Source organism: Xenopus tropicalis, chromosome 6, assembly GCF_000004195.4.
Source record: "Xenopus tropicalis strain Nigerian chromosome 6, UCB_Xtro_10.0, whole genome shotgun sequence".
NCBI classification, from domain to species: Eukaryota; Metazoa; Chordata; class Amphibia; order Anura; family Pipidae; genus Xenopus; species Xenopus tropicalis.
In genome coordinates, this window is record NC_030682.2 from 117,692,887 (window position 1) to 117,708,107 (window position 15,221).

General features: G+C 39.2%; 1 protein-coding gene across 1 annotated transcript in view; it reads left to right on the forward strand.

Annotated features, from left to right (window-relative positions):
* The window catches only part of nkain3 (Sodium/potassium transporting ATPase interacting 3), a 256,290-nt gene that overhangs the window by 159,521 nt on the left and 81,548 nt on the right, over positions 1-15,221 (forward strand). The window contains 2 exon segments of the mRNA NM_001078767.1: positions 9,555-9,692; positions 11,856-11,936. Coding sequence (NP_001072235.1) covers positions 9,555-9,692; positions 11,856-11,936 — 219 coding nt within the window.

Sequence of the window (15,221 nt, forward strand, 5' to 3'; positions counted from 1 at the left end):
TCCCCCTTTTTTCGTGTGCTCATCAGTACACGGGCCACATCAATGCAACGAATCACTCCTCATCCTGATAGAATTTTTAACTTGCCCAACCGACATTGGTGGGGTAGGCCCATCTGAGGGCCCCATACATGGACCTATAAGCTGCCAATTCAGCTTTTATCGGCAGTATCATATCCTTCTGAATGTAACTTTCAAGCAATACAGTTAGGAAAATGCATTATGCATACAGAGACCCACTTCAGTGGTATCCATTCCAACACTGCCTTTTAAAAAGGGAAGTGTATGAATCATGTGTAATAATAGACAAGAATATCTACCATGACATTTTCACATAAGATGAAAGATGAAAAATATCCATCAGCTCTAAACTTTGCAACCTGCTGAAAATCCCACTGACTGTAACATCTTCTGAAAGGTAAAAATAGATGAATTTCAAAGTTTCCATGTTAGATTTGCTTCTCTAACAAAAGAAAATGATGTGTTGATATGAGGTTCTATATTGCTATAACTTTGTACCTGTGGAAGTGGATTAGTCCAGAGGGCGACTTCAGTCCTATTACCACTTACTAATGATTTAGCACCAATTTCAAGTTAATTATTGCTGTTCATTTTTTCACAACCAGTATGCCAGGATAAGTAACACGAAGAATGTGTGGTGCGGTGTCAGGGTGAGTGTTGTTTCCACATAAATAAGTGCAAATAAAAACACTTCTATATGCAGATACCTGGCCGCTTTCTTTTCAGTTAAGCTCCTTTTCATTGCAGCTACTGTATAAGGATTGAGGTGCAGTTTACAATAGATGGTGTGGCTTGTATGTGTGAAATATGCAATTCACAGTTACCGTTTCATCTTTATCAAATGATAAAGATTACCTAAAGCTACTAAAATAAAAGTAGTGCTAATTGTTAGAAGAGTTTTTGACTGCTCGCTGGGATAAAGTTGTTAAATGTTTATTTTATTACAATAATTGGCAAAAAAAATTCTATTGAACATTACAAGGCAACAATATTGCACGGACAGACATAAAGCACATGATTTTTTCATCCAGGGATCCTGCAATACACGTGGCATAATGGAAGGCACTGAGACATGGCACAGAAGAAATGATTTCTGTCAGTAAACGCCTTCCAGGGATAGAGAAAAGCTTACACAGCTCATTGTGCTTGGACGCAGGGTAAAAGGCTGCTTTGAAAATATTGTATAAGAATGATATCCTCTTATCCTTAGCTCTTCTCTTATAATGAGAAGTGGAATATTTCCACTGATATTGAAAGCAGATAAGAGAATTGCATTTTTATAGTCAGTGAAAAAAAAGACTTTCCAAATGAATTTTCACTTAAGTATTTTAGGTAAAATGGTCTTGGCACCCACTTTATTTAAACCTACATGCAATTTTTTGTTTTGAAGAGACCAACTGTTCTGTTCATACAAACAATACTGTATGTCTACAAGCCTAGGGAGAGAAACAAATATAGGGCTCATTTATTTATGGCAGGGCCACCATGTTTTTAACACATTTTTGTGGATACTGGTCCTTGTGTACCTGCATTTGACAGTGCTGTATTCAAAATGGCAGTGGGAGACATGCTCTCTTTTACCACACCCCTAAACTTGCACATCAATTATGGTGCATGGCGCAGAGTACTGTACAGTTAGGCCTGGACTGGCAATCTGTGGATTCTGGCAAATGCCAGAGGTTCTTCTGTAAAATGCCATAGACAGTCACTATTGGGTTGGTAGGGGGCTGGGGGGCCTCTGTGTATTGAAATGTGTATGTCTGTGTATGAAATGCTGGGGCTTATTCCTAGTCCAGACCTGTGTACAGCAAAGACCCAGACTCAAATGCTTGGAGACGGAGCATTTTTTTACCCATTAGGCTCTAGCACTTGCATCTGAGTCACTGATAAATAACCTGTTAGGTCAAAAATATACAATCCAAAATATTTTTTTCTAAAAACCGTTGTAACCCTTTCTTGGCACACTCACTTCTTTGGGCTGTATACTGGCTTAAACAGGAGATTTATTCTGTTTGCAATAGTGAAAGGTACTGGGAACTGAGATTTTAGCTCAGTGCCTCCACCTAGTAGACACCGAGAAGCACACTGCAAGGGGATTTCCACTAGGAAAAATAATTAGCACACACTTTGCAGCAAGGATAACTTTATATAACCGTTGAAATAGAATGTAAAACAACTTTATGGATAACTGATTATCCTGCTCTGAGGAACCCAGACAGTCTATCCACACCTGGCACAGTCTCTTTAGGTTTCCAGTGCCAACTTGGATCTGGATAGAACACAACCCTTTTATTCAGTTCAGTCCCTTCCCCAAGAGCTCTTATGTCCCCCCAGTGTACCTTCCCCTTTGGAAAGGTGGCTGCTCCAACGTAGCAGGCAAGTATGCAATATCTGTCCTCACCAGGGGACACACACGGAGATTCCAGAGGACTTTGTAATCACCAGCAGCCCAGCAGACTTCTCTCTTTGCAGTCTGAACACACAATTGGCACTGGCTACTCACTCTGGCAAAACAACAGGGGCTCCCTTTATAAACTGCTGGGCCCACCCCTGATTTGGCTCCAAACCTAGGCACGCCTCCTCTCTCCCAACAGTGCACTGGGGCATCCAGCCAATCGGGTCCCTCCCTAGTCTGTAGCCGGGCTGGATGATGTCACAGACAGAAAAACAGGGGAAAGAGTTCTCTGATCCCCTACACCTTTTTTTCTAAACCAATGGGTAATTCCCCCATCATACCCTGGATGCATATTAATCATGCACAGTAACATATAGTAAGCAATTAGACATTTGCTTTGATTAAGGAATGATAATCCAAGGCAATTGCTGAATAGTTGTTGTACAGTAGCTTACTTTGATTCATTGTGCCATTAAGCAGTATATAAGCAGTGTTTTCCAACTGTTGGCATTATGAGCTTTAACATAACAGGACAGAATATTTTCTGTCCAGGGCCATATATTGAAGTGACCTTAGTGACTTTCACTTTAGATGCACTTAAGTCCATAACTAATGTTGCTTCTTGACACATATATAATATATATAGCAGTGAATCAGAACATCACCCCTTGTTTGTAGGAATATCTGCCTGTTGTATTATCTGTCTTTGTAGCAATGCAATATCACAAAACATATTTATATGCACACATTTATTTTCCTGAAAGTGACGGTTTATGTCTTGTTCCATCAGCGAAATCCATTATATTATGGAGAGACGCTTGTATAATGCCACAGGTTTGCAAATGAGGATTCTGGTCACTTCCATCCCGTTATGGTTCAATAACTTTGGAAATCAGTTTTTTCTTGCTTGGCTTGAGAAGAGACATTAAAGGCTTCCTTCATTAATGGAACATGGAATCATTTTACAAAGAAAAATATAATACAGGAAAAGAAAGGTTTGCACTGTGGTACAGTGAGATGTGGCATTTAATTACAGTGAAGGGCATAGAGCATGGTAACCGTTCTCTGATGCAGATAATGAATACAATACGCCCATTCTTTGATGAAGAAAGTAGTGAACTGATAAAGCTATAATTAAAATGTTTGAATTGAAACAAAAAGAATGCAGACACTTAAGGGCTGATTTACTAAAATTCATTTTTTTTCTGGCCTTCAAAGTCGAATAAACTCAACATGGTGTAAATTCGAATTAAACTTGATCATTGTATTTATAATTCTGTTATTGGTTGTGCAAAAATTTTGAGTTTAGGTTCAAAAATCACAAATTTTTCAAGCTGAAAGTATCATTAAAACTCAAAAAATTTGGATGTTTGTTTCTCAAACAGGAATTTCCAAAGCAGCCATTTTAGGAGCATTGGCTTTCATTCTTGGAAATGAGCGCCAAGGGGGAAATAGGGTGAAATAGAAAACAAGTTATTAACTTCCCCTTGAGAACAGTACTTTGTATTCCCACCTCTGGGTCATTAATAAACAAGTTAAAAAGCAAAGGACCAAGGACTGACCCCTGCGGTACACCATTAATAACACTGGTCCAATTAGAAAATGTTCCATTTACCACCACTCTTTGTAATCTTTCCTTCAGCCAGTTCTCTATCCAAGTACAAATATTATGTTCCAGGCCAATATTCCTCAATTTTAACTTTCTGTGTGATGCTGTATCAAATGCTTTAGCAAAGTCCAAGTAGATGACATCCACTGCCATTCCAGCATCGAGGTTCCTGCTCACCTCCTCATAAAAGGCAATTAAATTAGTCTGGCAAGATCTGTTAGGCATAAAACCATGCTGACACAAACTTCTGGTATTATGATTTTGTATTATGATGCGGAATTTCGCAGCGAATCCATGCCTGCTGAATAACTTTGCTTATCACTAATCAGTAGTTATAGTACAGTGTAGAATTTCTGCTTTCTCATCAACCAACTGACCCCCCTGTGATAATGAGGGTCCCACCCCTACTTAATTTTTTTTACTATTTACATATCTAAAACATAATTATGGATTCCTTTTACTCCTAGCTGCAATACCCCTTTCCATCTCTATTTAATCTTGCTTTTCTTGCATGCTTTATTGGCTTCCTTGTATCTGATGGGTTTAGGGTCATGTTGAGTCCTTCCACCTAAGAGTTATGACCCCCCCCCCAGTGTACCGCAGTACCCTGCAGAGCCCAATCCAAGTGACCTTTGCAATCTGCTGCATACTAGTTATCAAATATGCAACACATTGTACATCACCACAACTGTCCTATAATTTTGCACACATCCCCAGTGCTCCTGAGCACACTGTACATTATATAAATGCCTCTGCCTTGCACTTAAGTGTCCCTTTAATACATTCCATATTGCAATAAATGGCACGGCAGTATACTCCACATTTGAGATAGTATCCTTACTGTACTGTGCACAGCCTTTCATGGACAACTGCACTGTCCAATAGTATAATGTATTGCAACCGCACTCCCTACAAGGTATAGTATACCTAATCTGTGATCTAAAGTGTTAGAAATCATTTACACAAGTTTGAGAGTAGTGAACATTTGGAGAGGCTTTGTCATCCAAAAAGAGCCCAACTGATATATAGTCACAGAGGTTACTTCTTTCCTAGTGTTGAAGTATGGGATATGAGATGTTGATTATTGCTAGTGAAAAGCACCTAGATGTGTATCAATTCTTAGAACTAGTAGCTTGTCACCTTTATTTAGATTAATAGGCTACATGTGCCTCAGCAATCAGACAATGGAGGCAGGGCAGGCAGAACTCAACCTCTATAGGTACCCTGAAAACAATATTTCTGGATCCACTGTTCACCATAGTTAGAAGAAACCCTAGTTATGGTTTTTTCATACATCAGCTTCAGTAGCAGCAGAGAGCAGACAATTTTCTTATACAGGTATGGGGCCTGTTATCCAGAATGCTCAGGACCTTTGGCCCTTTATACCTTAAGTATAATTTTCACATTAAATAAACCCAATAGGACTGTTTTACCTTCAATAAGGATTAATTATACCTTATGTGTGATCAAATAAAAGGCACTGTTTTATTATTATAGAGAAAGAGGGAATCATTTTTTATTATTTGTTTAAAATAGATTCTATGGGAAATGGTCTTCTTATAATTCGGATCTTTCTGGATAAGACTCAATGCTACTTATACTGTACGTGATGTATAATTGCTAATAAAATTTGAAGCAATTACTGCCAATGTTTTCCAATAAGTCAAAAGCTCATGTGGCAAGTGTGGAAATTCAATTAAAATCTCTTAATTATCGACAGCTATCCAATGGACTACAATGGGAACCTAGCAAAGTTACTTATGATCACAATAAATATAAAATGATGGTTCTTCAAAGGTTTGTCCATTCGCTAAGGATTTTGGTGTTTTTGTGTGCCATTCATTATTACAACAAGAGCGAGCATGCAAATGATGTATCGGCACTGCAGGAATGTAATTAACATTTACAAAAAGTCTCTGTCAAGCTCCTTGCCGAATTCACCATGCTGACATGTTACATTTAACTTCCCATTTCTACAAATGCCAGAGTTGCATATCTTAAACTAAGAACAAAATGTCTGGAAAGAGAAACTGTATAAAGTCAAAAGTCCTACGTTAGGCTTTTTCCGCACCTTATATGTGTCAGAGCAAGTTGGGATTTTTCTGCGTTGTCATGGGAATGAGAAAGCAATGAATCTAATATCCATCACATTATAGTTTCTATATAACTAAGGCTTCAGACAGGAAAATGTCATTGAATTGGCCTAGGTAATCATCAATCATTATTAACCAATTTAGACTTTAGCCATTTAATATCCACATATAATGCTCTTTCTTTCTCTCAATCAGCTGCCCCAATTCATATCCCCTGTGTGATTTGTTTGCTTTCTCAGGGAGAAAATAATGCCCCTTTCCATATTAGTATTGACTGACATTCCATCATTTTCTGAGACTTTGAACCTAGAAATCTGTGGGTACAGTGATGTAAGAAGTAGGGGGCTCCTGTTTTTTTGTAAAATGTTTGATCCAATCTGCCCTGGGTATATATTGCACACCTGGGATAATAAACACAAAACAGTGAAAATTTGCAAAATGCATGAACTTCAATCGGCATTTTTCCATGACTATCACACATTTATTTTCCCTATGTGCGACCGTGTTATCCTGTGCATAGGCATGGGCATTAGGTTCTCTATTCTGGCAAATACATTGACTTGCTGTTATCGTGAGTTCCTGAACTGAAGGAAACAAGATTTAAATAACTTATATATAGTAGTCTAAGTAGTTTATTTTGCTTAGCACAATAGAAAATTATTTGGAATTATTTCTTAGAATGACAGGTTCCCTTTAAGAGCTCATTCACAAATGCAAGTGTGCCCAAGCTAAAAAGAACACAATACTGTGCTGAGTATTAGATACACAAATACTGGGGCTACCCCCCCCCCCCTTATAACTCGGCTATAATTCTCAGTGTGATGTATCAATAGGTGCTGCAGACCTGCGCCCAAAGTATCCCATGATAATGCAGCAGAAGTTATTCCATCCCCGCTGCAAAGATTTTGCTTGCATTGGGTGCAAATTCATTGGACTTATTTCCCCACATGGCTGCAATGATTCTGGAATCGTGGGGGGGAAAAGCTGCACGTGGGTGAAAAAAATATGAAAATGGGCAGCCGAAATTGCACTTTGCACACTGCACTTGCAGTTGTAGTTAACCCCTTTAGCTTTCTTACAACAGGGCGGCTCCAAGTTGGAGACCCATACATACTGTACTGTAGCTATTGGCTAGCAGGTTTGGTGACCACTTCCTGCCTCACTTTGATATAGTGCTGGGAAAGGAGTAGCATTTCCATTTTGCTTGTGATGTTGCCTGTACCACTTGCCTCAGAGAAGCTGTTTTATGAGTAAACCCTGTGGATGTTCAATAAACACTTGTTATTTTGTTGTTTGCAAGAACCTCTGGTGCCCTCTGTTTTTACTTTTCTGCATAGCAGCAAGAGGCGTAGTTGCACAACACCTTCACCATTCTGGGTGAGAGAGTACAGTGTAACCCATGTTCTACTGGTACTAGTCCAGGAAGGCAGCAATTGAGCTGAAATACAGGTTACTGCTGTATTGTCAGCAATGGAGCTTGGTTATGGTGCCTAGGTTAATTCTAGCTGAACTTGAGCAAGCATTGCTGTGGCAACAGATTTATCCGTGCAGCTCTTGTGTCCGCTCCCACTCGCTTCTCTTTTCTTACTTTGTACCATGCTGTGTGTCTCAACCCCTTCCAATTGCTAATACCTAACACATGCTTTTATATGTTTCTAATATAATGTACACTGCTGCCTAAATAGGCTCCTAATTTATCCCTGTGTCTTGATCAGTACCAGGGCAGAGATTCTCAGCGGGAGGTGCATTCATTATCTGCACAAATAACAGTGTTTCTATACACTGTAACAGTAGGGACTGCAGCCTGTGAGCATTCTGTGACTTTCTATATAAAGATACAGTTCTGACCCGTCATGGACTTCATTTACTTTTCAATGTGGGTATCTATCATCTACCAAGAAATAATAATATAACACATTGGGAACTGCCAGTTAGCATTCTGATTCTAGGGTCAGTTCCTCTTGCTGATTCTTCTTTTCTAAATGTTTCTAATAAATATAATTTCCTACAGTGCAGATGAAGACATTAGAATCTTTGTTTCTGAGCAGTGAGTATTCTGAGCAGAGCTGGAGTGTCTGTGCAGGAAATTATTGCCTAAAACTAACATGAGATGAATAGAATGTGCTGATAGCAAGTAATGTGATTAACTGGAAATAGGCTTTTAATGTTGTTATTAGGGGGCAAAAAGAAGAGGAAGCACAGATCTAAAGGAAGGAAAGATATTTCAATGCACGCTGCACTTTCAGTAGCTGCTGTTTAATATACAGTAAGCATTTCAATGAACCTAGATATCCCTTCATCATGATTATGCTCTTATGAAGTTGTCCCTGGAGGCACCACACATTGATTTTACTGTATGCCAAACAATCACTATTGCAATTCACTGTTGCAAATCCAATGTACCCTGGAGTAGGGATGGATTCAGAATTATCCCACAATTTGTCATTGTGTTCTTTTTTCAAAATACAGTAGTATTACCAGGAGTTACCTGGAGCATATTGGGATTATAAGGAAGCACCTAATTGCATTTTAGGGGTGCTAAGGCTTATATACATTCATAAATCCAAACCAAGTTTATTTATAACTATTCTTAAAACTTTGATCCTTAATTATAATTTGATTATACAGGTATAGGACCCGTTATTCCGAATGCTCGGGACCAAGGGTATTCCGGATAAGGGGTCTTTCCGTAATTTGGATCTCCATACCTTAAGTCTACTAAAAAGTCAATAAAACATTAATTAAACCCAATTGGATTGTTTTGCATCCAATAAGGATTATTTATATCTTATTTGGGATCAATTACAAGGTACTGTTTTATTACTACTAAGGAAATCAGTTTTAAAAATCTGAATTATTTAATAAAAATGGAGTCTATGGGAGACGGCTTTCTGTAATTCGGAGCTTTCTAGATAATGGGTTTCCGGATAAGGGATCCCATACCTGTACTAATATATGTGTGTGTGTGTGTATAACATGAGAACCATGAATTTTCTACAAAGTGATTTTATAAGTTATAATTGGTGCTTAGTGATGTAATGTCTGTCACATGACATTTGTGTAATACAGGCATAGAATTCATTTTCTGGAAATCTCTGAATTAGATATAATGAATCCATATTAAAGGCAAAACAATCCTATTGAGTTTATTTCAAGACTTTTTAGCAGACTAGAGGTATGGAGATCCAAATTACGTAGAATGGGGAATAATGCACCCCCTATTTTAGAATATAAGCATTTAAGAAGTGACCTCTGAATTCCATGATCTGTTTTAAAAACACTTGGCCTGCTGCCTTGTGCTTTTAAATGGCCATGGAACTTCTAATATCCTTATAATAGAGTTTACGTTATTCCTTTTATTTATATAATTTTTTAAAGAAATGTTTCGTTTTGATAATTCTGTATATCCTAATGGCTGTGTTTTATTTTTCTTTAATAGTTGGTAGCACTGGAGAGACAGATATTTGACTTTCTTGGATACCAGTGGGCACCAATTCTTGGGAATTTCCTTCACATCATTGTCGTCATATTAGGATTATTTGGAACTATACAATACAGGCCGAGATACATAGTGGCGGTAAGTTCTAAAACGTATCACAGTTTAAAAAAAAAAAGACATTGAATTGACTGGAATATTCTGACAGGCAAGGATGTATGTTCTAGCAGATAGAGATGCTTAAATGTACAGCAGAGATGCAAAAATCATTCTTCTAGCAAAGAAGGTAAAATGTTCTTCCAAGTATGGTTGCTAAGCCATTATATGCTAAAATGCTCCATCACAAATCTATCTTTCCATCCATCCATTCATCCATCCATCTGTCTAGTAACTAACTTTATACTCTATCATCTATCTATATATCTAGAATCTAAATTTATACTCTATTATCTATCTATCTATCTATCTATCTATCTATCTATCTATCTATCTATCTATTTCATACTCTGGTGGCATCACTCCCCAGGACCCCAGGTTGGCTTCTAGCGCATACGTGCCTGCTCACTGGGAACTGCAGTTCTGGACACTAGTAGTAGAACAAGACACTATGGGAGGGGGGGGGTGGCACTGGAGACAAAAGGGAAAAAATTACTTTGGGACTTTACTTTCATTTTAAAGGGAGAGTGACACTTCTCATGTCTTACCAGAATTGAATTATTTCTCAAAATGTACCTATATGTCCTTTTAACCATTTTCCTAATTTGACCACTTGCTAGGTAAAATGAACAAAAGGTCTGCTTCTATAAGTAATTGTTACTTGCTGTTCCTAAGCCTGACTGTTTTGCCCACCTGACTGTCCCATCTCAACCTGTCAGTTATAGCTTCTAATGCTGCTGCTGCACAAATATGACCGCCCCCCTCATAGGGGAACATGGGGGATCAGATAGGTAATACAAATGCATTTGGCAAATACTTGTAAGGCAAAATGATAAATAGCATGCAAAGACAATGTTATTATAGATTAACAAAAGGTTTAATTTCTGGTGTCAGTATTTTGTGACTATACAATAACCATCCTCCACCACACTACAAAATGTCTCTTCACTCCTCTATGCTACTTGTTTTATTTATTTATTTTTTTCTTTCAATGGTGCTTTTAACTCATTGCCCCTTAATTGATTATTGGCACGTGGCTCTTGCTTGTCTGCGTAACTAATCTGTGCTAAAACTGCTTTTAAGATTAAATTTACAACTCCCAGTGCTGGAGCAGATCATTTGTGCAATAAAGGCAAGCAGGCAGGCAAGGGACAAACATAATTAATCAGGTAATGGGGAATGAGTTAAAACCATTATAAAAAAATACAAAAATAAAATAGGAGAGGATTTTTACAGAAAGAGGTTGTGTTTTTCTTGAAAGAGAAAGAAGCAGCGATTTTGTGATAAATTGCTATTTTTGCTCTCAAAGAAAAGATTTAATCACAAAACTAAAGGTGTCACTATAACTTCAAAGAAAGCATTACAGCGATTCAAAGAAATTGTTTTTTTTTAAAAAACACTTTGGAAAAATATATGAAGACTTCTCAAAGCTGCTTATCCCTGCTGTCATAATAAATGGGATCCTGGGCAGTCATCAGGCAGTCCGAGCCTAATGTAATGTAATGCAAGTTAAACATTTTGCTTTTGTCTAATAACCCATAGGAATCATTCAGCAGGTATGTACTTTACTGGTAACTGCAAACTGCAAACATCTGAATAGTTGCTATGGGTTACCGGTCCTTACATTTTGTGGCATTTATTAAATGACTGTATATGTGACAAACTCTGCCAGCTCTATCCTGTGCATCAGGATCTATTATGACTTACATATTCCATTTATAACATGCAAATCTATCAGTTTTAGAGTGAAGCAACCCTTCATGTTGTCTTCTGAAAGCTTTGTTGTATACTATATAAAGAGCGGTAGATTATTTCCATCCACTGTGTGTGTAAGTGTAGCAAGTCTGTCACTATCAGTATGTGCAGATCATTAGCTGGAGACCTGAGCTGAGAGCGTAGCACAGTTCAGACAGAAATTTTTATCCTTGCAACAGAATAGCTAAATGGCTGCTCTCCCAAAGCATCAATAGCGAGTGGCAAATGCAGAAGCATACAGGTGAAATATATGTTTCCGGCTCTCTGAGCCGCTCCATGGAGCTTAATTATAAGGCAGAAAGGTGCAGTAGAATCCAGGATAACTAGTCTCTCCAGGCAGCTTTTGCTCATTTACTCTGCATTTATATTTTTGTTTTTGCTCTTTCTGTTTAGTACACAATTTGGACAGCTTTCTGGGTTGCCTGGAACGTCTTTATCATTTGCTTCTACTTGGAAGTCGGTGGACTCTCTAAGGTCAGTTTAGTAGATTATTTTACATATCTAAAGGCTAAAGTCTCTAAAGTCAGATAACCCTTCTTCCTATCTACCAGAACTGCTTATTGCGTATGTGGAAAAAAAAGCGTCGCCTTTTGAGAAAATATGAATGTTTTTTTGTCTAACTTTGTGTAACTTTTGCAATTTAATCACTATTTTAAATTAGTATGAATGTGTTAAGCCCTTGCTTTAGGGCTCTTACACGTGTGCATTATTTTCTGCATTTGACTCTGGTTTGAGTGCATCTAAACGCATCAGCTAATTCATTCCATTAAATCCTGTCTGGTTGTATTCCTGAACATTCAGAATTGCATTTCGATGCATTCAATGCAATTCATTTTCTTGCACTGGATGCACGTCCAAAAAGCAGTACAGGTATGGGATCCATGATCCGGAAACCCATTATCCAGAAAGCTCTAAATTATTTTACAATTTATTTTTTATCTCTAATAATAAAGCAGTACAATGTACTTGGTGGTAACTAAGCTCCTTGAATCCATATTGGAGGCAAAACAATCCTACTGGATTGGACTTTAGTCATTTTTGTTATTTCCTTATTTGATCTCTAAGTAATTAATCTATCCGGAGTGTCTCCATTAGAAGGACAAATGCACCTCTCTAAAAACTTACAGTTTTGGTAAAAATAACCGTTTCCATGCATCATTTACAGAATAGAGGGACGCTCACTCGCAGGTACCCCAGGCCGGTGCAGTTTTTTGCTAACAGGAACATTGGCCTAGGACAGTGCTGTCCAACTGGCGGCCCGCAACCCCCCTCTGTGTGGCCCCCCACCTGTCTGGCTGCTTTGATGGCTTACCTTTGTGTAAGCTTTAAATGGTATCAGTACTGAGATGAACTGGCCCCTTGCATTGCTCACACCTCAGTTTCAGGCTGTAATCACCCACATTGTTCACCTCTTCACACACAGGCAGGATAGGGCAGGCAGAGTATGGCACCCACAGGCAGCATAGGGCAAGCAGAGTATGGCACCCACAGGCAGAATAGGGCAGGCAGAGTATGGTACACACAGGCAGGCATAGGGCAGACAGAGTATGCCGCACACAGGCAGCATAGGGCAGGCAGAGTATGGCACACACAGGCAGCATAGGGCAGGCAGAGTATGGCACACAAAGGCAGCATAGGGCAGACAGAGTATGGAACACACAGGCAGCATAGGGCAGGCAGAGTATGGCACACACAGGCAGCATAGGGCAGGCAAAGTATGGCACACACAGGCAGCATAGGGCAGGCAGAGTATGGCACACACAGACAGCATAGGGCAGGCAGAGTATGGCACACACAGGCAAGATATGGCAGGCAGAGTATGGCACACACAGGCAGGATAGGGCAGGCAGAGTATGGCACACACAGGCAGCATAGGGCAGGCAGAGTATGGCACACACAGGCAGTACTCTGCCTGTGTTATTCTGTGTGTGCCATACTCTGCCTGCCCTATGCTGCCTGTGTGTGCCATAATCTGCCTGCCCTATGCTGCCTATGGTAGCTGAACCTGGCAGGGGTTTGTTCTGGGAGTTTGTTAGCAGTTGTAAATAGCCATTAAATTGTCCCTAATGTGTGTAATTATGTGCTGGGGGTTGCTGTGCTAAAAAACTTGAATAGTGAAAAAAACCCACACTCGAATGTTGATAAATCATACCCTTTTCCTGTAACCCCCAATGCTCAGCAGTCAGCATAGCTGCCTTTAAAAAGGTAGAATATGGTGGCTTATGAATACAATGATATATAATGATTGCCTGTAATTCGTGAAATTGGATACATTTTGGTTTGACTGATGTAGTTGGTCAGTTATTTCTTATACAGTTGTTTGAGGGCCAAATATATTAAACTGATTATGTCATACAAGTAGAGCTATGAAACGGTTGGAGGGCCACATAACCCCATTGGCCTTCAGCTGTACAGTCCTGATCTAGTCTAGTTGCCTTTTCCATCAGACATCCCATTGAAAATGGCTGGGAGAAAAAACAGTCCACAGCCAGAGAGCTGTAATGCTCACAACACAGGTTAAAAGAGCCAGCTGCCTAATGCTTTGGGAAGAGAAAGAAAATAATAGTTAAAAACCTTTATATATGAAATAATTTTCATACATCTAACCTGCTGTATGATCTTTAGGTAAAACTCCAGAGTGTAAATCACACTGGAATCTTTATAGAAGGCCCTCAGACAGTAATATAAAGCCCTCAGTAGGAACATACAACAAACTGGGAAATACATTATGCAAGTCTCTAGCAAATAAAAGTGAAAGTAAGAACTCTAAACTTATGGTAGCAATAGACTCCTGAGATAAAATGACCCCTAGGTAATGATGTGTTCAACTATAAGGAAGATGCACGATTCCTAGAGGACGGTACCTTAGCAGTCCCTGTAAAATATGAGTCTGTTTTTCTGTATAATGTAAAAATAAACCTCCTTATCCAATATTGTATGTCAGATTCTTCCTGACTTCTGTCTGGGTAATATATGTATTGTGACTTTTCATTTCTGTGTATAGTCTGTTCATGACCAGTCAGTTTATCCTAATTTGCTGATTTTAATCATGGTCAAGGTTATGTATCCAGGATGCTACCACAGGGGAATGCAATCCCACTATATGGTCAAAAGTATCTGGACAACTGCATGTCCAATATCTTATTCCCGAACAGCCTTTGCTTTTTTTGGCAGGGCTTTCCACTAGATTTGGGACATTGGAGGAGGGACACAGTTCCATTCAGCCAATAGAGCACCAGAGCTTGTGGTTGTAGGTTGTAGTTATGCAGGGGTCAGGAAAAACTCAACCCACACTCGACCCTAACCCAAAAAATGTTGCCATTGTACAAACTGCACCCAACCATTTCAGTGTCTTTATGCTACAACTGCAGGCACCTTAGGTTGAAAGACGGAAACTATGGGAGCAGAAGAGGAGTGAACTTCCAAAGTCTCACCCGCACCCAACCAGATCCTGCAATGGACACCCAAATTTCAACCCTAACCCGTCCGACCTAAGGATAAACCCACAGGTCCCACAAGTTGCGGGTTAACCTGCACATAAAAAGTAGGTTGGGCACAGACATTGGGGATCTGAGCCTTCCTTCATTTGCACATGCCCATGATGGCATCGACAATGAAGTGGACCTAAAGCTGCACAAAAAGGCGCTGGCCAACTCCACTGCACTAACCTGCAATTTTCAGCCAGGGAAAGTGGAAGTAGAGGGGTGGAGGTCTTCTCTGCCTTTTATAAGACATTTGCTTATGGCACAGTTAAATATA